The sequence below is a fragment of the Cyprinodon tularosa genome, unplaced genomic scaffold, assembly GCF_016077235.1.
Source record: "Cyprinodon tularosa strain WSP-4 unplaced genomic scaffold, ASM1607723v1 ctg23, whole genome shotgun sequence".
NCBI lineage: Eukaryota > Metazoa > Chordata > Actinopteri > Cyprinodontiformes > Cyprinodontidae > Cyprinodon > Cyprinodon tularosa.
The window spans coordinates 1,113,727-1,135,397 of record NW_024038861.1 but is presented as its reverse complement, the minus strand read 5'-3'; the positions used below and the strand labels follow the sequence as shown (position 1 = coordinate 1,135,397).

The 21,671-nt window shown below is 36.6% G+C and overlaps 1 protein-coding gene across 5 annotated transcripts in view; it reads right to left on the bottom strand.

The window, feature by feature from the left end:
• Nucleotides 1–21,671, bottom strand: part of ctnnd2a (catenin (cadherin-associated protein), delta 2a) — a 300,110-nt gene that overhangs the window by 14,068 nt on the left and 264,371 nt on the right. For all 5 annotated transcript variants that reach the window (XM_038286754.1, XM_038286751.1, XM_038286752.1 and 2 more), the window contains exons 20-21: nucleotides 13,019–13,259; nucleotides 11,039–11,123 (exon numbers count right to left, since the gene is read on the bottom strand). In XM_038286754.1, coding sequence (XP_038142682.1) covers nucleotides 11,039–11,123; nucleotides 13,019–13,259 — 326 coding nt within the window. The remainder of the gene's footprint in view (nucleotides 1–11,038; nucleotides 11,124–13,018; nucleotides 13,260–21,671) is intronic.

Below are 21,671 nucleotides of genomic sequence, written 5' to 3'. Positions count from 1 at the left end.
GTCACACAGCAATTTTTGAATTGACAGGGACTGGAAATTCAATTCAACCACTTTAAAGAGTTTACTGTATATTGGTCCAAACAAGTTCTAGTTAAAATAATATTCCTAAAAATGTTAAACAGTTAATACTGTGACAGAGTTGGAACAGCACATTTAGAATGTTTAATTCTGGATTCATCAGAGTTAAACATCTAACACTAGTATGTGACAAAAGTTAACACTACATACTAGTGTTAAACATTCATGCTGGTGTGGTAGATTATAACCACAGCTGCCCAATGGCATATGGAGAGAGGCAAGGCTGCCGTACATGGCTGTGAAAACCATCAGCAAATGCTGGTAAAGAGTCTTACCTAAGGATGCGACAACTGGGATGGACTTGGAACAGCAACCGTCTAGTTGCATCACTAACCTCTGCAACTTACACAACTCTAAAGTAGACGTAGACCAATACGTCAACCAGTTGATGTCTAGAATTTTTTTTTCTTGTATCAATATTGATCAAAACCTGCACGTGTTCACTGATTCATTAAGGTAACATCAGCCATGCAATATACGTCTGCATTATCTGTTTTCTTAGTGTCAGGTTTGGTGGAAGTTAGTTGAGGACCCAAATGCGGAGATGAGGAGGGAGAAATTAGTTCTTGCAGATTTTATTTAAATGTAGACGGCAACAGAAGCACAACTCCAGGAACAATAAAACAGAAACCATGACCAGAAGATGCCTGGGAAAAACACACAAGGACAAAGCAATGAAGAGGATCCAGGAATGAGGAACTGCACAGGAGGTGTACTGTATGCATATATGGGAAACAGAACAAAGAATGGTCTAATCCAAGCATCCCCAAAGCCGGTCCTGTCCTGCAGGTTTTAGAGGTTTCTCTGTTTTAGCACAACTGATTCTGATGATTGCAGTTCACCAAAGGCCCGTTAATCAACTATAAATGTAAATCAGCTTTGCTGGAGCAGGGAAACCTCTAAAACGATCTAATCAGATGATAGAGAGCAGGTGTGGATAGAAGTAACTAGAAGGGAGCTAGAAGAAAGGAGATTAGTGGAAGCGGGCAACAGAGAGTAACTCAAAAAATACAACACTTCTTAAGTAGAACTAGAAAACAACTAGAATGAAACAAAATGGAAAAGAAACCAATGACCAAGAAAACACAGAATAAACATAAATGAAAGCCTAACTTGATAATTTTTTATTTTTTTTTAAAGGAGATACGTGTAATGTTTTTGTTATTGTAATTTTTTCATGTAAATGTAGAGAGACAAAGGCAATATTGTAAAGAATTGTCACCAAAACATTGGCAACCCACATAGGGAATAGTTTAGACTGATAAAAATGGTTATCAGCATCGGCCTTAAAAAACCTTAACCATCTATCTCTATTCTGTAGTACACTATTGTTGTCGTTAGTAAGAATGTTTATTTAAAAAAGCTCACACATAGGTTGAAATTCTAGGAGAAACTCTGTTAAGTGTTGATTTGGTTGATCGACACCTAGCAAACTTGCCCAAATTTAACTCCAAAAATAAAAAACTAAATTTTGAGGGAACAAATTCTTGTGTATATAAATTAACTAAACATGTGTGGAACTATCACAGTTCTTTCAACATAAAACACCAACACTAGACATTTAACACATTTGATTTAGCTGTGAAACAACGTATGATTGTCACAGTGGAGGAGGTGGTTTGACAGGAGGACCCAAATGCAGACTGAAGCTGAAGTCGTTTTTTGGAGATTTAATAACAAAAGTACAACGGAAGCAATAATAATAAAAAAAAATCCTCAAAAATCAAAAAATGCTGAAAACCAGGAATACTCACAACAGGAAGGGGGCAAAGAAATAATGACAAACCAGCAAAGAGCGACTGAACAGGAGGAGGATATATGGGAGAAAAAAAACAAAGACCAGGCTAATTAGCAGATTGGGAGCAGGTGTGAACAGAGGCAAGAAGGGAGCTAGGACAGGGAGACTGACACAAGAGGGGAAACAAGAAATACCTAAGAACTCAAATACAACAAAAAATAACTAGAACACAAAAATGGAAATAAGACCAGTGAAAACTCAGTGATAAAACTTAGAACCAAAACCATGGCAATGATGATGTTTAGCTACTGAAACAATCATCATATATATCTATAAAAAAAACAACATGGCTAGAAGCTAAAAGTGCGCAAAAAAAATAGGTTGTGACCAACATTGGCAAATTTTTGGGTTGACTGACCCCAGCTGTTGAAACTGAAATAATTTTCTGAGGAGTGAATCTGCCATTTTTAACTACTACCAATGCTGACAGCAACACTCTTAAATATGAATGCGGATATTAAGAGCTAACAACTCAAAAAGAGCTAGCTAAATATCTTACTGAGATGTCTAACATAGACATTGTTGTTTTCCAGTTTGGTCCTGTTTCTCTGACCGTGACTGGCTGGATGTGCTCTCTTCGTCCTCTGGCTCTGAGCTCGTCTGCCTGGCTATGTGTTTCCTGGATGGGGCCGCCTTTTGTAGCTGCTTTTTGTGTCTCTGCTTCTGCCTCCTTGAACCCCAGTCGGCCTCAGCAGATGGCCACTCACCTGGTTCTGCTGGAGGTTTCTTCCTGTTAAAAGGGAGTTTTTTCCTCTCCACTGTCGCTACAAGCATGCTTAGTGTGAGGGATTGTATTTGAGTCAATGAGTCGATGCAATCAACTAGTTTTCCTTAGATAGAAAACTTTGAATTAATTCGACTGTATGATCTGGTTGAACTGTAAAGTGCCTTGAGATAACGTGTTGTGAATTTGGCGCTATATAAATAAACTGAATGGAATTGAAAATTAACAAAATAAAGAAGCACAGAAAACACTTTGGTGTTTTTAATAACTTGTTGGGCTATGTCTTCAGTCAATAAAAGACCAAGAGAGAGCTAGACTAAAAGCAGATAACAGGAAGACCAAATGAAATAAAGCAAAGTTCTTCTCTCATAAAACACGTTAGTTTTTGTATAGGAGCCAGCTTCACAGATAAGGTAAGGATCCACATCCCATATACACCTAGACTTTTAGAGGACTAGTCATTGACTGCTTTTTCCATCAATTGTTATCATAAGTTGCTAAAGACCGCTCGTCTTGTTGCTATGTAAGGCTTATGAGTTCAAACTGTAACTATTTGCGTTTTGCTCAGTTTTTTATAACAGCTGTTTTTCAGAGGGGTTCAGCTGAGTGTTGAAAGAACTACACAATGCTTCTGCTACTTTGTCAATGAAAAATTATTCGAAGAGGAAAGGGCAGATCAAAATGAAAAGTGTCATTTTCCTAGCTACCTACTATATATTGTACCACATCTCGCAAAATAACCCGACACCGTAAGATCATAGATCCAGTTTAATAAGCTAGTACCACCATGCTTGCATATAAAATAGCACTGAAGATTTGTTACCAATTACAGAATAAGGAGAGGGGTGCATTGTAATGACTAAAGTGACCACTTAGAACGCAGAGCCTGATACAGTTATGCAGAAGTCACAAATCAAGTCATTAAATCTGTCTTTCTGATTATACACTTTGCAGAGTGTTTTATGTATAACAGTGGATTTTTCATCTCTATGACTGCTGCAGTGGTTTTTCACATAAGCAAGAACACTGTTAAGAATGGAGAGTAGTGGCTAGCCTGATCAGAAAACTGTAAAATATATATATATATATATATATATATATATATATATATATATATATATATATATATATATATATATATATATATTAAACTGGAATATATAAACAGATTCACACTAGTTTAACTTCCAGATTTTATTACATGTTTTCAGCCTGTTACAGCTTCAGCCTTCGCATTATCCATCAAGTTGTATTCTGGCCTAAAGATTTTTTCAGCTGGAATGCTGTGAAATTGGAAGCTGTACTCCTTAGGGACATAATGCCCGTCTGACTGAATGAAAATGATTTAGAATCCACTCCAGAGTCTGCAAAAAGATGCTCATCCAAAAAAGAGTTAGCTGAAGCCAACAACTGACTTGAAGCTTCCTTCTTTAAGTCAACAGTCATTCTTTAATTTAGTCTTGCCATCCACAGCATGATGTGGCAATCCGTTGCAACAGTGGATGACCCCAACACACTAAGCAGAAAGCCTAGCTTTTTAAACAACTTCTTTAAAGATAAAAATAACAACAAATTGCGGTCAAACACTGAAATAAAAATGCAGAATACAGAATGTTTTTGTTCTAATTGGAAAGCTATTGAAACTATACTGTTATAGTACAATTCTTGCATTATGCTGTGCGCCTCTGTTCCGAAGACTCTGCTAATGCCAAGAGGGGAAAAAAATACATTTTACCTTTTACTTTTAGAAGAATCAGAACTATTGGCATATGAAGGTGAAAAAGTTTACAGAATGCAAACTGGAAATTAGCTGAAAAATTCTTAGGGATTCATCTCTTGTAGAAGATACCCTAAATTACGGTAAGTGTCCCGTTTCCAGCATCATTAGGATTAAAACAGCAAACTTGCCCAGGTCTGCTTTTAAAAATTATATATATTTACAAATAAACTGTAAAACACTTCTTCTTACAGATATATCTGTTCAGTTTGCAGCATCCTGATATTGTGGGGTAAAAAAAAAACAACAACCTGCCAAAGTGTGGAATCCAATCCATGACCTCATACATGGGCATCAGACTTAAATTTCTCACTCAAATCAAATTGCGCAAACAAACCCACACAATGATTTACAAATCCCTGAAACATATTGTAAATCTGTCACACGTATGACAAGCATTGCGTCTCTCTGACCCTGAACTCCATCTGTCATATGTGTGAATCTGATTTGTATATGAGTTTGTGATGTAAGCATGATATATAGCCTTTCCTGTGTGTGACTGTGCGAGAACAAATGTGTCTGATTAAGTGTCCAAGAGGGATCATTTATCAAGAAATGAGGCACAGCATCGCAAAAGAAGAAATGCACGGAAGAGGGAAATGACAAAGTGTAAGCCCATGAATATGAAATTGAGCGCTGTGAGAGGAAGGGGGTGTGCATAGGTTTGTTTGGAGCACACCAGAGAATTAGGTCCTTCTTGTCCTATTAGCAGTAGGTTTATTTACAGACTAACCATGCTTCAGTTCCCTTTTTTTCTGCTGAAATCCCAGGTTGAACAGCATTGCTCATTTGATGTTTACCCAGAAGATGACCCTTAGCTACACTTCTTGGAGCTGTAGAGGAAATATGACATGCATAGCTACACCCAGCATGCACACACCCACACACATTCAGACTGAGGACACATTTTGTCAAAGAGTCCAAATTAACTCTGGTAAAAGTAGAGCTTTACTGCTCTCTGAAGACTATTATACATGATTTATCCCAAAGTCTGTGCTGGTGTTGATACAAACAAATTCAGCCTTTGGTTTATTAATGACTCCTGCATCATAGATCTTTCAAGTGATCTCGGATGGTATTTTCATACAGTGTTAGTGTTTATTCATGGGTTTGGAACTTCTCCTTCAAGTTCAAACACTCTTATGCAGGCCTGCCACCCAATATGATGCAATTCTCTTTTCTTTCTCCCTTTACTTCAGCCTGGCACTGCTGCAGGATGTGATTAACTCTTCTTACTGCAGCTTTTTAAAAGGACCACATTTTCAAAGACACACACACACTCACAGAAACAAACATTTACTTCCACAGGGTTTGACAGTTCTAAAACTTTTTCATTACTTCAAGACCTCAAACAGCTCTTTGTAGGCACATCTCAAACTGACACTGAGTCATTACAGGTTTAAGGATTTCTCCTTATCAAAACAACTACAAACACACAGTCTCTAGAATTTTAATCTTTGAACTAAAATGAAAATATATATACATATATTATGGAATTCACCTCACCGTGTCATCACCCGCACCTTTTCACTCCTTTGGTTTTGCTTTCAAACACTCTCCAGTGACATTCCTCTCCACTCACATCTAAACTGCATGCTAACCCATGTTTCGATTGGAGACTAATGGGATTTTTTTTTAGCCACCATGACCTAATATGTCAAGCAAGGATACAAGAACTCTAGTTACTTATTTTGAGCTCTGGACTCTAGTGATAAAGTCCTCTAACACATCAATTTCCACAGTTACAAAACTGGACTGGAAAGAGGACAATGTATTTTCAGGTATATTATAGAACTGTTGAAATTTGTAAAACTACTGTTCTAACTATATACAGTACAGACGCTCACAGCAGCCCTATATTTGAACATGACTTAGAATTCAGAGAAAATGTTTATCCAAGAAATACTAGACAATTAGAGGTGTCAGGTAACAAAGTACAAATACTTTGTTATTGTACTTAAGCACACTTATTAGGTATCCAAACTTTACTCCATTACTTATTTTTCCTCCTACTTCTGACTTCTACTCATTACATTTTCACACCAGTATTTGTACTTTTTATTCCTTACATTTTTAAAACAAACGTTACTTGTTACCCTTGGCTGCGGTTTAATGTTTATAAATATTTATTTCACATCATATGCGCCATCCAATGCAGATCATTGGCTCCATCCACATCTAGTGAAAACTAGTGTAATTGGATGAGTCATATAACGCAAATACTCATTGGTTAGATGAAGGGAATCATCAGAAGCAAGCAGGTGTTCTTCAAACGCGAATTTTCTATGCCATGCTACAATGTGGGATTCAGAAAAAGATGTTGAAATGTCTGAAAGGTCAGACACAGGCAAGAGCGTATCGGGAGACGGAGACCAACAAGACTTCCCTCATCCTTGGCCCTATCTCAAAGAAATTTTGGAAATAGTCGAAAAATTGAGCTTCAAAGGTTACTTTATACTTTTATATTTTATGTAGTTTTTGGAGCACATTCTTTTTCACTTTTACTTGAGTAAAAGGTCGGGTTGATACTTCAAATTTTACCAGATTGTTTTTAAACTGCAGTATCTATACTTCTACTTAAGTAACAAAAGTGTGTACTTTTGACACCACTGTAGACAATTACATCATACTAATCACATTCAAATATGATTAAACTCAAGCCAATATGACAAAAGCTGGAAGAACTTAAAAAAATACCAAGCATAGAACATCCTTCATAATGAGGCAGTCCTACTGACTCACAGAGAATAAAACTCTGGTGTCTTCAACTTGGAAAACATTGAATGAGCCTCAGAAAGAACAGAAATTAGCAAGAAATACATGCAATAGCTTTAAAATCAATATTAGTTTAACTCCAAAAGTAGTTTGGGAATTGTAACACATAGCTTAGCTAAACTCAGATATTTTTACATAAAAAGGGGCACTGTGGCTCTAGACATACAGTATGCTGAGGGCTGCTGCCCTGCTTGGAGTAATAGAACTCCCTAGTCTTTTGCAGTCTCTGTTTTTCTTTCCTATGTTTAACTAAACCATTCTTCTGATCAACTCTGATCAGCTTCCCTGTCACTGCATGATATTGGGGTGGCATGTTCAGGGTGATGAGCACTGAGTTTTCACATTGTTTCATACTGTTTTACAAAAAAAAACAACAACACACATTTTCGACAGAATCTCCTACCAGAGCACTTGATCTCTGCACCTTGTTTGGAGTTACAGAGGGGCTTGGATACTTTTCTGATAAACACTTTTAATGCCCTGTCTATTAGTTTAGGTAGATGGCCATATTTTGCAAAGTATCCAGAAATGCTTTCTATATTTAGATATTTCCATCTTATCATCTAAACCCACTTTTTGCTCCTTTAAAGCTTTATCTCCAGTCCTCTCTGAGATGTTTATTGGCGTTAAAAATGATGAATACTCACTATTATTTTCTAACACACCTCTGAGAGTGTTAAAGGAAAGCTGTCTTTATATTCCAAACAGGTGAAACCAATCAAATGTCAGACGACTTCTGAAGGCAACTCAATGCATTAGATTTTTAGATTACAAGTTTTTTTTTTTTTTTTTTTTTACAACTGTATACTAGTCATTCAAGTTTCATAAAAGAAAAAAAAAAAAAAAAGAATATATACTATATGATTCACAGTTATGCAAAGTATAATGTTGGAGGTCCTAATTGCAATACAATTGGTTGTTTGTTTTTGCTTTCAAAAATAATTAATTTGAAAAAGAAAACTATATGGAAAAAAAGATCCTACACTTAAGACTCAATTTTGAATTTTTAAAGATTCAAAAAGATTTTTGAGAACTGAGATTTCTTTGCAGTAAATATAAATTCAATCTAACACAGTTCATTATCACAGGGTACTAGAGGAAGTTAAACAGGATAACTTTAGTGCACAACGTTCCCGTGCACAAAGCAGCTTTCAACAACCTGCATTACAAATAACTGTAAGAAGATGGTCAAAGGAAGCTGAAGAGAACTACAACATTGTTTTGAGACGACATCAATGCAATGACTGAGTTTGTGACTGACTACATAAATGTTTGTGCAGATAAAACATCCCTACTAAAACAGTGAAATGCTTTCCGAAAAAATAAACCATGATCTGAACCAACTGCTTGACAAGAAAAACGAGAAGGGAGACAGGGAATTAATGAGGAGTATACAGAAGCAACTTAAGGACAAGATAAGAGAAAGCAAGGAGACATACAAGAAGAGGCTGAAAAACAAGCTCCAGCAAAACAAAATCTGAGATGTGTGGTCAGGGATGAGGAAAATCACAGGCTTCAAGGAGAAAGATGATCCGGTAGAAGTCTGAACGGAGCCAATGTACTGAATACATTCTTCAACAGGTTCAGTTCAGGAACAAGCTCAGCATCCCTCTCTCTTGCCAACAGTCACATGGACATCCTGCCCTCCTCTGCCATTGCCTCTCCTGCTTCTATGAGTTTGTCATCCGCCAAATCAGAAAATGGTGCTGCTCCTTTCATGTTTCACCTGTCTGTCTCTAGAATTCAAGTGAAGAGGCAACTGGCAACTGGAGAGGCTGAATCGTAATACGTTACCAGGTCCTGGTAGCGTCAGGCCCAGAGTCCTGAAGGCCTGTGCAGAGCAGCTCCGTGGGATTCTACAGCACCTGTTCATCCTTAGTCTGACCCTGGAGACAGGTCCAGTGATGTGGAACATCTGCTGCCTTGTTCTACTACCAAAGAAGAGTCAGCCAACAGCCCTCAGTGACTATAGCCTGGATGCCCTGACATCCCATATCATGACAGTCCTAGAGAGTTTTGTTGGTTCACCACAGCAAGCAAACAAGTAGCAACTGTATCAGGACCCTTTGCAGTTTGCTTATCACCATGGAGTTGGGGATAATAATAATAATAATACATTTTATTTCAAGCGCCTTTCAAAACACTCAAGGTCAATGTACATATAAAAACAATGCCAAACGATGCCATTATGCATCTGCTTAAAAAAAAATCTGCTGTCATTTAGACATGGCAGGCATCACTTTGAGGATCCTGTTCTTTAATTTACCCAGTGCATTTACACATTTAAGCCAATTAACTCCAGAAGACTCAGGTGGAGGCATCAACAATCACCTGGATCAAAGACTACATGACAAGCAGACTACTGTTTGTTAGACAGAAGGGTCAGCTGTCTAATCAAATAGTCAGCAGCACAGGAGCACAACATAGGACAGTGCTCTCTTTATTCCCTTTTTACTCTGTACGCCCCTGACTTCCAGTACCAGACATACTCCTGTTGTCTTCAGAAATACTCAGTCACTGGGTGGATCAAAAATGGACAAAAAGCTAAATACTTGTGGTATGGTGTGTTAACAATCTTCTGATCTTGAATGTTTGCAAAACAATGGAGATTATTGTAGATTTCAAAAGAAACAGGAACAGGTTGAATCCTAATAAAATCATGGGAGAAGAAGTGGAGGTGGTGGAGGAGTATAAATCTTTGGTGTTCCGCTGGAAAATAAACTAGATTTGAAACACAACTGTGAATGTGTCTACAAGAAGGGACAGAGCAGATTTCACTTCCTATGAAAACTAAGGTCCTTCTGCGTTTGCAACAAGATGCTACTGTACTTACCTTCTAAAAGTCTGTTGTGGACAGCGGGATGGGCTGGGGCAACAGTACTAGAGCAGTACAATTAAAAAACCTCTACTATCTAATAAAGAAGGCTTGCTGAGTTTTAGGAACTCCTCTAGAACCTCTGGAGATGATTTCACAAAGAAAAATTCTTTATAAAGTGAAGAAAATTCTTGACAACTGTGAACATCCTCTTCAGATTTTTAAACAACAACAAAGGGTCTTCAGTCAGAGGCTTCTCCAGACCCAGTGCAAGACAGATCACTCCAGAAGATCCTTCTTGCCTACAGCTATCAACACCTACAACAACTTTTACTTTCCCTTTGGTATTTTTTAATTGTATTGAATTGAAATAATGTATTTCACTTGTCTATATTTACTACTAGGTTTTATTTCATTAGACATTTCTGGCTGAAAATTAAAATCTCAAGCAATCCAAAAAATGTTGACAGTATTTAATAAGGTTTTGCCAAATATTCATATGTAAATCAAAGCTCAGCAGTTATTCTTACTTGCACAGCTTTCACAGTTAACCAACAAATAAATTGCTCCTGAGAAGAAAACAACTCAAGCAGAAATTCATCAAATGAGATTTCATGTGTTTTTATAGAACAATAAATGATCAGCTGGTTATTCTACAAAATGTAGCATGGAAATGTGTATTTCATTAGCTCCATTTACATGTTTCCATAGAGAATTAGCTTTACCATCTGCCTTAGCCAAAGTGAAAAGCTATCAGGCCAGATTTCTAAATATAGCAATAATTTTTCTAATTATGCCATGTCAGAACTCTATTATAGCAGAAGTGCTATCACCACCTAATTAGAGCTGTAGCATGGTTTTTGCCTAAGCGTGTTATATTAGTTATGCTTTGTCATGATAGAGAAGGTAGAAGAAAAGATGGACATTCTTTGAGGGAATGAATTCTGGAAAAAGTAACAGAACAACCTCGAGTACCTTAAACCAGTAGAGAGAAACTAAATGTCAATTAGAGGAGAACAGCCTCATTTAAAATTTACAAATGCAGCAGGACATAGTTTACAACACACCTACCTTTTTATAGAGGGAGCGCAGGTCTCTGTATTGCCACATACTACTAAGGACTTGAGAGGCTGCTTTTACCACTTTTGCCGAGTGTCTGGAAAGAAATTGCGAAAAGATGAGAAGTTATTTCTTTAGAAACCCCATTTATTGTAATTTTTGCATTTTTACATTGCCTCCCTTTCTTGCCAGTTACGCCAGATGCGTGTACGCCAGGAAAATTTGGAATGGCTTCAAAGAAACTATTACTCTTTTCAAAGGAGATTTTTTCTTTTAATGTGAGTTTAAAATGACCGACCCAGCCATGCTAATGGTGTCCTACTTGCCACGCAGATGAAAAATCATTATAGTGGAAGTAAGTTTATGAGTCTTTTGACAGCAGTCATATGGGGGAAAAAAGCTTATTTTCTATTTGTCTAAAGTAAGTTTATATATATTTTTTGAATAATTAAAAGTTAAAATGAATACATTGCAAATTAATGCAATTGTTTTAAATGTAAATTAAAACATTTGTTGATGGTTTAAATTTTTCCGGATCTTCATAACAGGAACTCACTTAATAGAATTAAGTAATTAATTCTATTAATTCCTCCAACAAAACAAAATAATCTTTGGCTGCAATAACCCTAGATCAATGCCCGAATTGGACCATATTAAAAGATAGGAATGTTCTAAAAGTAAAAAAAATCTGTGTTTCAGTATTTATTCATTATAACCCTCTATATCATTTAATTTTATATTCTGCAGCATTTTTAGACAGTATTGTTTACCTTATTTACAGTTATACACGGTATCATAACAAAATAATCTTTAGCTGCAATAACCCTAGATCAATGCCCGAATTGGACCATATTAAAAGATAGGAATGTTCTAAAAGTTAAAAAATCTGTGTTTCAGTATTTATTCATTATAACCCTCTATATCATTTAATTTTATATTCTGCAGCATTTTTAGACAGTATTGTTTACCTTATTTACAGTTATACACGGTATCACTTTAACATGAGCAGTATTTTCTCAGACTATAGGAGTGTAAATGTGTTAAAGTGTTATAGTGCTGCTTATTCCTGTGCCAATAGGAAAATTAAGATGTGTGAGCCATTTAGTAGATAACTGCTTCACTGAGGAATTTGCATTTATGCGAGATTCCTGTCAGCACCTCATTCCTCTGTGTAATGGTACCCTAGAGCATGGTCCCTAAATAGACCTACTCTCTCCACGATAAATCAAAATTTGACCTCAGACTGATAACACTTTGGTGCCATGGCAACCCCTGACCTACTGGTTGCTATAGCAGCAAGGCAGAACACCCTGCATGGTCTCCCATGGTGAGAAGGTCTATTTAAGCTAGGTATTCCTTGTTGTTCTGTTTTATTATTTTTTTCTTAGATGAATGATCACAGGTAACAAAGGTGCAGGTATGAATGATGGATAAAAGAGGTTTCATAAAGGCAAGGATCCCTGCTGGTTACATAGAGTTATGGCATGTTTGTGCAATACAGGATCTTTATACTGAGCTCAGTTTAAAGGCTTTACACTGTATTAAATTCTATATTTATTTAATCATATAAAACAAAAACTATTATCAAATACTAGCACCTAATAAAAACTAGTAATCCCCCAAAAAACTAATTATAGAGAGAAAATAGTTATAAATAAATACAACTAAATTAGAATAAAAAGAAATCCAAAACTATCATAAATTTGGACAAGCTTATTTCAGATTAGCTCCAAACCTCAAGATGAAGGCTATTTGGAATGGAAATGAGTTTAACCACATACCGCATCATTTATTAAACTTTTTTATTTTTTATTTTTGTATTACTAAAGAAGCAATGTGCAGAAGTTGCACAAAATTTTTTTATTTTTTATTCTAAATAATGAAGCTCATCTTTCAGTCTGTGGTCATTTCAAGTATTAATCTCAAAACTTTTGAGTTTGTTTCCTTATAGTTGAAATTAAAAACACAATTCCATAACTATGGTCTACTTACTTGTCTCCTTTGCTGCGGGCAATGCCGATGAGTTTTTCAATCCCTCCAGCATCACGTAGCGCTTTTGCATTTTCCATATTCTTGATTATCACCTCATGTAGCGCGCAGCATATGGCAGTAATTGTATCGTCTGACATGGCCTTGCTGGGAGTGCCTGACGTTCCGATGCTGGTGGTATTATTGTTGCTGCTGCTACTACTGCCTGGTAACCGATGGATCAAATCCCTCATGGCATATTTTCCTAGTTGTAAAAAACAAAAAAAACAACATTAGAGCAAGAATTTTAATTAACGTTGTGATACTTTTAGCATCCCTAAGATACTGCTCAACGTACATTTTGCAGTGTTAAAGTCACACTTTAAGAGTTATATTTAACACCAATCCGAGTGCATTTGGTCCCACTCTGAATTTGTCTTAAGTTAACTCTCTACATTGTGTATATCTTCAGTTGTTCTTGTAATAACTTTAAAAAGGTACAGATAAGTAAATTACTGGGACACATTAAAATACACATATATTTATAAAAAAGTGTTCTGTAAGAACAAATTAATATGATTAAAATCGATCACTGTCACTCTAAGCTAAAGTAAGAGAAAACAAGTTGCTAAGTTCCGTAGGTGTCATTATCTATCTAAGAAATATGCTGAGAAGTTCCCATGAGACTAAGAGGCAAAGAAGACTGAGGCAAAGGACCAGAGAGATCACGTTGAATAGGTAGTGAGAGCAGAAGACAGTAGAGAAACTGTGGAGATAAAATATATGATTGTGCTGACTAAGGAGCAATGTAGGAATGAATCAAACATGAGCGGTAGCCTAGGGAAAGAAATGTCTCAAACATCATAAAATCTGTCAATTACTCTTGAATTGTTTTGTGCTTTGCGGGACAAAAACCCACAGGTCAAGTTTCAGGTAAAGAACAATTGTTTCAGACTCAGAGTTGAATACGAGACACAGCTAAGATTTAGTTACAAACTGAGCGGCCGTTCGAATAGAAGAGGCTGAAATAAAACACAAAATACAAACCCTTTGTTTTGTATACCACTGAATTACTGTTATTGAAAGTAGCATCCAAGGCTAACAACTGCTATCTCACCCCAAACAGTAATTGCCGATGGATATGGAAAGTTATATGCACCTGTGGAAATCTGCTGCTTACAGTTATCAGTAGAGGTTCACTGCAAGAACAAATCAGCCTTTTACTAAAACATTGTGTAATAAATGATATAGCATACTGTAATAAAAAAAAATAAATCAAGTTTAATATTTGAAGAGTAATGAAAACAAATCAATCTGAGTCAGAGTAAAGAGACGTTGCTTTTCTATTGTTTTCTCATTTCAAACAGGCTGTAACACCCTTTTTTGAAACGGAGAACAATGAAGCCAAAATAATAGTTCTATAATGAAAGGCTTGTTGTGTTCACTTTACTGGTTGTAAAATAACACCTTTTAAGCAACTTGTTTTCACAGCACAAAACAAAAGCACCACTTGCCTTTTCAACTGCCACTTTTTACCCAATGACCAATCCTCTGCTGCTACTGTGACTTCATTAAGTCTTACACCAAGTAGCCGGGCTACTTTTTCTGTGCAGCTTGAGATCTGCTCTTTGAAACAAGAAATATTTTTCTTCCTTTCACAGCTTTCCACTTCTCTTTATTCTGGATTTCTGATAAACTTTCTGCACATGAAAGCATAAAACCACACATCATTGCCATATTATTGCATTCCTTCAAGTTTGGAAGTCAAACATGACGAGTACTATATAGGAAATGTATACTTTTTCCTTCAAGATTGTAGCTGCGCTTAAAAAAAAAATATATATATATATATATATATATATGCTGATATTTCAAATATGCACCTGGATTAATCCATAGGAATCAAACATATGCTCAAGAGTCCATCATTAAGGATAAAGTTATGAGTTAATTGGTGGAGTGTTATCAGAGGTTGCCAGGCTCAGCAGAGGTTAAGCAGCTATTGTCTTTGAATACAAAGATAATATGAATCCTTGGAGGACAACTCATTATGGGACTGACTTGAGTCGAGTGAATCATTTCTTGGCTGATTTACTAACTAAACACTCAGTAATTTACTTAACTTATTTAAAGATTTGACAAAGGCCTGAGTGAAGGACTAAATTATTTACTGATTAAAGCTGTGAATGATTTACTGACTTGCTAATTTACTGTTAGAGTGACAGATCATTTTCTCTAAGGATGTCTGGCTTTCTGATAGACTGACTAATTTATTAACTGACTGACTCCAGGTATAACAGCAATACCTGACACTCACAGGAGGCTTGAGAAGATATCAGAGCCATAAATATTTTCCACTTATCAACAAAACGCACTGATAAGTTGCCAGCAGCATATTCAGTAAATATGCTTGCACAAGTATGTAGGTATACAGCCACATCCTTTTATCCCTCAGAACATCTTCACATTTTTATTTCATGGAGCCCAAGTTTAGAAAGTTTATAATAGGGACCAGGAGAAAGGACGATTCATCAGAGTGCTGGTCACCCATGAGAGAGGACAGAAGATGAATGGAAAGCTCTGGAATGAAGGGGCGGATTTAACCAGTGCTGATATTAGCATAAGCTTAGACGAATGGAAGATGAGATCCCTTAAAAGCTGTAGAATCAAATGGAAGGAACCCTTAAAAATTCTAACTGCTTTTAATAAAAAGTTTGATTGAATTTAGATTGCCATGCATATCTCCTGAATCATCCACAGTCAGCTTTATGTAAACACAAGTATATATAGAATTTGTCACCACAGTAGAGGCAATGCTCATTAAAATGTCTTCAAGTTTACACTTCATTAGCACACCCCTATTAACTTCAATTCAACAACAACATTTAACCCTGTTTGGCTCAGTTTTAAACAAATAAAATGTGGATTTTAACTGAGAGAAGAAGTTAGGTCACCGTACCCATAATAGATGGTGTTGCCTTCTTTAGCTGAAATAACCTTAGTGAGACATTCCCTGTAGCGACTGACCGTTCTCTGACACCAATTTGCAGAAAAAGTGTCCTACATCTCACTTACAGCTGTTAGATTTTTTCAGTGATTTGATCAGTTTATTTGCTGATATTCATTGAAATATTCAGTATTTTTATTTTCATGGTGCCCATCCATAAATGTTTATAAAACAATATTTCCAACGATGTTGGAAATTTTAATGAGTCTAATGGTGCCCTACTTATGAAATATTTGTTTTCTCATTTTTTTAAGTCATGGATAGAGATACAAAGATGCTTTATGTACCTCAAGGAAAAATTGAGGGTAATTTGCAGTTTTTTTTTCTTTTAAGCTGGCAATCAGCCAAAAGAAATGTAATATTAAAGCATTTTAAAAGGCAAAGTTAATGCATAACAAAGATCCTTTTAAAAAATGTGAGCATTAAAAGCCCAAAATGGAAACCATTTGTATCTTTTGAAACAGTTCAGTAATAAAAATCTTTAAACTGGAGAATGCATTTTTGGTCCTTTTACACTGATACTCACAAATCCAGTGCAATGTTCTGCCTTTCAATGTACATTATTAAAATCAACAAGCTGCTTGCTATCTTCACTCAGTTTAAATACAACTCCTCTGTGAAGGGCTCATAAGTGTGAAGCACTAACACTGCACCCAAGCCTTAACACATAGTCCCAGTGGTGACACGTTATGGTAGCACGTACATGTTCTGGGGATGCTTTCCTGCAGCTGGGTAAGAAAAGTTAATTGGAGTTAATGAGAAAATGGAGGGAGGTCAACACGCAGAAATCTTGGAGGAAAACCTGTTAAGTGCTGCAAGAGTCGAGATGAGGACAGACGTTCACCTTTCTGTAGGACAACTAAGCTAAACATGAATTCAGTTATAATGTAACACCTTACAGTAAAGCAAACTTATGCTTAGGAATGAAGTAAAAGCTAAGATCAATTGAGTATCTCTTTTACTGGTTGCAAACTAATTAGTGGAAATGCTCTTCATTCCTTTGCAGAAAAAAATGGACAATATGTTAGTTTACATGTGAGAAAATGGTAGAACATATCCTGAAACACTTGCAACTGTAATGGTAGTAAAGGTAGTTTTAGGAAGTATTGACTCAGGTGGATCAAATACAAAAGCAAAACAAAGTCTGCACATTTGGAAATCCTGCTAATTGTGTGACATTGTTTTCCAACTGCACAGATGTGCCTTTCCTTCTGTTGGACTATGACATAAAATCAGAATATCATACATTTACATTTCTGGTGGTAAAAACCGAGGTTCAGCTAATTGTAGATTCAAAAAGCCCTTGCATAGTTATCTGCTACTTACACACTATGAGAGAAAATACAGTAGAAAAGGCAAAGGAAGATCAGTTTTTTTTAATGATATTTGACAAATTAGAGTGTTTTAAAGCTATAATAAAAAAAGCCTAACATGTACATCCCACCTCCAATTACATCTACTGTCTTTGTTACTGAAATGTGTGCTACAAGTGGAACACGTCCTCAAGGACAGAAACAAGCCTTGTGCTGATGACTGCACAGCCTAATAAACCTGTATTACACAGCTCTTCCAATATAGCTATCTTTACCTGAGGGGCTGAGACAGTAATGTATTCCTGCATTGCATTCCCTTATGTGTCACCAACTACTGCTGCGCAGGCCATGCTTCATCATGACCATAACGGCTGATTTGATTTAAAAGGATCCAATTACCCTCAACAATGGAGTGATTTGATTGTTTACTGAAGGAGAGGGGAAAGTGTTATTGAAGAAAAATTGGAGGTAATTGTCTCAGGGAGATATGAGGAAAGATGAAACAGAGCGATTGTTTGTGGTGTCTGATTGCATATATATGCTTAATGCCATCAGAAGCTTTCGGCTCTTAGGATTCCTTAAGTTAGATCAAAACTCATTAGACTAACAGTAAAAGTGAAACAACTAAGTAGCGGAGAAACCTTAACATCAAGCACTGTGACCTTTTTGATTAAATGCAGATATTTTTGCCTCATCAATTAAAATGAACATATTGGAAGATGTAGCATTTACTTTCTCTGTGAATACTGGGGTGAAAGATTGATTGAAGTAGATAATACATTTGTTGGTTTATGTTGCTGCAATTTTCTGCAATCTGTTCTGTGACAGCACTGTTTTACTACCTCTAAATAAAAAAAATTATTTTTTTTCTTCTTTCACTTAACAGTAAGCTGCAATACACCATAGTCCTGACAGGTGGTGCTATATTCAAAGTAAAAGGATACTGTCCCTTTTTTGAGAACATGAAAGGGCAAATGAGTGCCATCTTTTCAAGTCAGTCCTTCTGAGGACAAAGGCTATAAATAGAGTAAATAATATTCAAAGTTGTATAAAAACTTAATGCTGGAAATGTAGTCAGGAAAGGAGAGTCTAATACAATTATATTCTCTATATTATTCTGAAACACTGAAACGTTCAGCATTCAGGTGTGTGTGTTTTTTCTATGGAAACATTTACAGTAAATAAAAATACAAACAGTAAAGCACCCTCAAGGCGACAGTGATCACCATCCTTATCCTGAATACAAAATGAACTCTATTCCTTCACTTCTGCAAATAAAAATACGCTGGATAACGAATACCCATCTGTCATGCTGTAACTGTAAAAAGGATCAAAATTGAGGAGAATTCCTTCCCCTGTAGAAAATACCCTGCCTTTGGTGCTTTTCACAGCAGTTATGACCCACACTCTGTGTCTACCTCTGATGTCTGTAGATGATGGGTTTGCAGTATGAACTGCTGGAGGAGAGAGCAGGGGATAGAAAGGCATGGAGGATCTGCAAAACTGTGAAAAGTGTGGCTTCATTCTTTTAAGTAAAAAAAAAAGCCAAAGAATTCACATACAGGTGCTGGTCATAAAATTAGAATATCATGAAAAAGTAGATTGATTTCAGTAATTCCATTTAAAAAGTGAAACTTGTATATTATATTCATACATTACATACAAACTCATATATTTCAGATGTTTATTTTGTTTAATTTTGATGATTACAAATGACAACAAATGAAAATCTCAAATTCATCATATCAGAAAATTAGAATATTGTGAAAAGGTTCAAAATTGATGGCCCCTGGTGCCACACTCTAATCAGCTAATTAACTCAAACCACCTGCAAAAGCCTTTAAATGGTCTTTCAGTCTAGTTCTATAGGCTACACAATCATGGGGAAGACTGCTGACTTGACAGTTGTCCAAAAGACGACCATCGACACCTTGCACAAGGAGGGCAAGACACAAAAGGTCATCGCTAAAGAGGCTGGCTGTTCACAGAGCTCAGTGTCCAAGCACATTAATAGAGAGGCGAAGGGAAGGAAAAGATGTGGTCGAAAAAAGTGTACAAGCAAGAGAGATAACCGCACCCTGGAGAGGATTGTGAAACAAAACCCCTTCAAAAATGTGGGGGAGATTCACAAAGAGTGGACTGCAGCTGGAGTGAGTGCTTCAAGAACCACCACACACAGACGTATGAAAGACATGGGTTTCTGCTGTCGCATTCCTTGTGTCAAGCCACTCTTGAACCACAGACAGCGTCAGAAGCGTCTTGCCTGGGCTAAAGAGAAACAGGACTGGACTGCTGGTGAGTGGTCCAAAGTCATGTTCTCTGATGAAAGTAAATTTTGCATTTCCTTTGGAAATCAAGGTCCCAGAGTCTGGAGGAAAAGAAGAGAGGCACTTCATCCACGTTGCTTGAAGTCCAGTGTAAAGTTTCCACAGTCAGTGATGGTTTGGGGTGCCATGTCATCTGCTGGTGCTGGTCCATTGTGTTTTCTGAGGTCCAGGGTCAACGCAGCCACATACCAGGAAGTTTTAGAGCACTTCATGCTTCCTGCAGCTGACCAACTTTTTGGAGATGCAGATTTCATTTTCCAACAGGACTTGGCACCTGCACACAGTGCCAAAGCTACCAGTACCTGGTTGAAGGACCATGGTATCCCTGTTCTTAATTGGCCAGCAAACTCTCCTGACCTTAACCCCATAGAAAATCTATGGGGTATTGTGAAGAAGAAGATGCAATACACCAGACCCAACAATTCAGAAGAGCTAAAAGCCACTATTAGAGCAACCTGGGCTATCATAACACCTGAGCAGTGCCACAGACTGATCGACTCCATGCCACGCCGCATTGCTGCAGTAATACAGGCCAAAGGAGGCCCAACTAAATACTGAGTGCTGTACATGCTCATACTTTTCATGTTCATACTTTTCAGTTGGCCAACATTTCTATAAATCCTTTGTTTTTATTGGTCTTCAGTAATATTCTAATTTTCTGATATGATGAATTTGAGATTTTCATTTGTTGTCATTTGTAATCATCAAAATTAAACAAAATAAACATCTGAAATATATGAGTTTGTATGTAATGTATGAATATAATATACAAGTTTCACTTTTTAAATGGAATTACTGAAATCAATCTACTTTTTCATGATATTCTAATTTTATGACCAGCACCTGTATATATGCATATATAAAAGTACTGGCATAAAATAAGTATCTCTGTTTTATTGTTATATAAAGTTTTTAAATTTAATTCAGAGCGATAATCAATAGCCTTCTTAATGAACTGCTTTATGGGGGGAATCAAAGGCTCTCGGCTATAAATATATGATTTGAAAATGATATCTGGAATTCTTGAACACCTACAGTATATGGACAGCCTCAAACAGAAAAAGGTGTTGAAATAAACGCTGTGTGAAAAAAATCTCTTAATCACACAACAGCACTTTCTGACCCTTTCTCCCTCTCTGTCTTTATTGCTCTCTTTCTGTTGTGCTCCCTGCTGGAATTAGAGGCACAGAGATCGAAGAATGTCAGTGAGAAGAAAGTATGCTGATAAAAGACATGCCAGACGCTCAAACATGAGATATTCATCCTACAGGCGGCAGAGAAATTTCATAAAGTAGTGCTGCAGAAGAGACAGAGAAGTGTATATCAACACTGTGTGAGTCAATGGACTCGGTCACACTGTCTTGCAGCTTGCTCACATTGCAAACTTTTTATAACTAGGACTGAGCAATCTGTTGACAGCATTGAAGAAAAAATATGTAGAATCTGGCCTGTTTGCGGAAACCAAAAAAAAAAAAAATTCTTTGGCTTGCAATTTAATTGCTCATAATGCTGATTTGAGAGAGCATTTGAGAAACTATACTGATAGAAATAAAAATCAACAATTTGGCTTTCTTCACCTTTCACCTTTTTTAATTATTTGAAACAATCATCAGACACTCACTCTGACGTGCACACATTTAACCATACAATTAGTAACATCCCCGTGCCGCACCACTTTGGTTTCCACAGTAACAATCCTTGGGACTGATGTCATCAACGCAACACACAAAGAACGAGAGACTGAGGCGTTATGAGCTCATGTCTGGGAAGGAGACAGAGTGGCTTTTTGGAGAAGGAACAAAAAAAGAGGGGATGAGCTAAAAAAGTGGAAGACAGTGAAACTGTCAGACAGTGCATGAAAAAGGTGAGTGCAGGGCAGTAGAAAAACAGGTATAAAACTAGTAAGAGAGGTTTAGTGAAGAAGAAGCAAAAAAGTTAAGTAATTAAGGTTAAAAAAATGAGAATGAATAAAATGATTTTTTTTTTTTTACTTTTACTTTCCTGTGCTTGATATCTCTCAGACGCTGGAG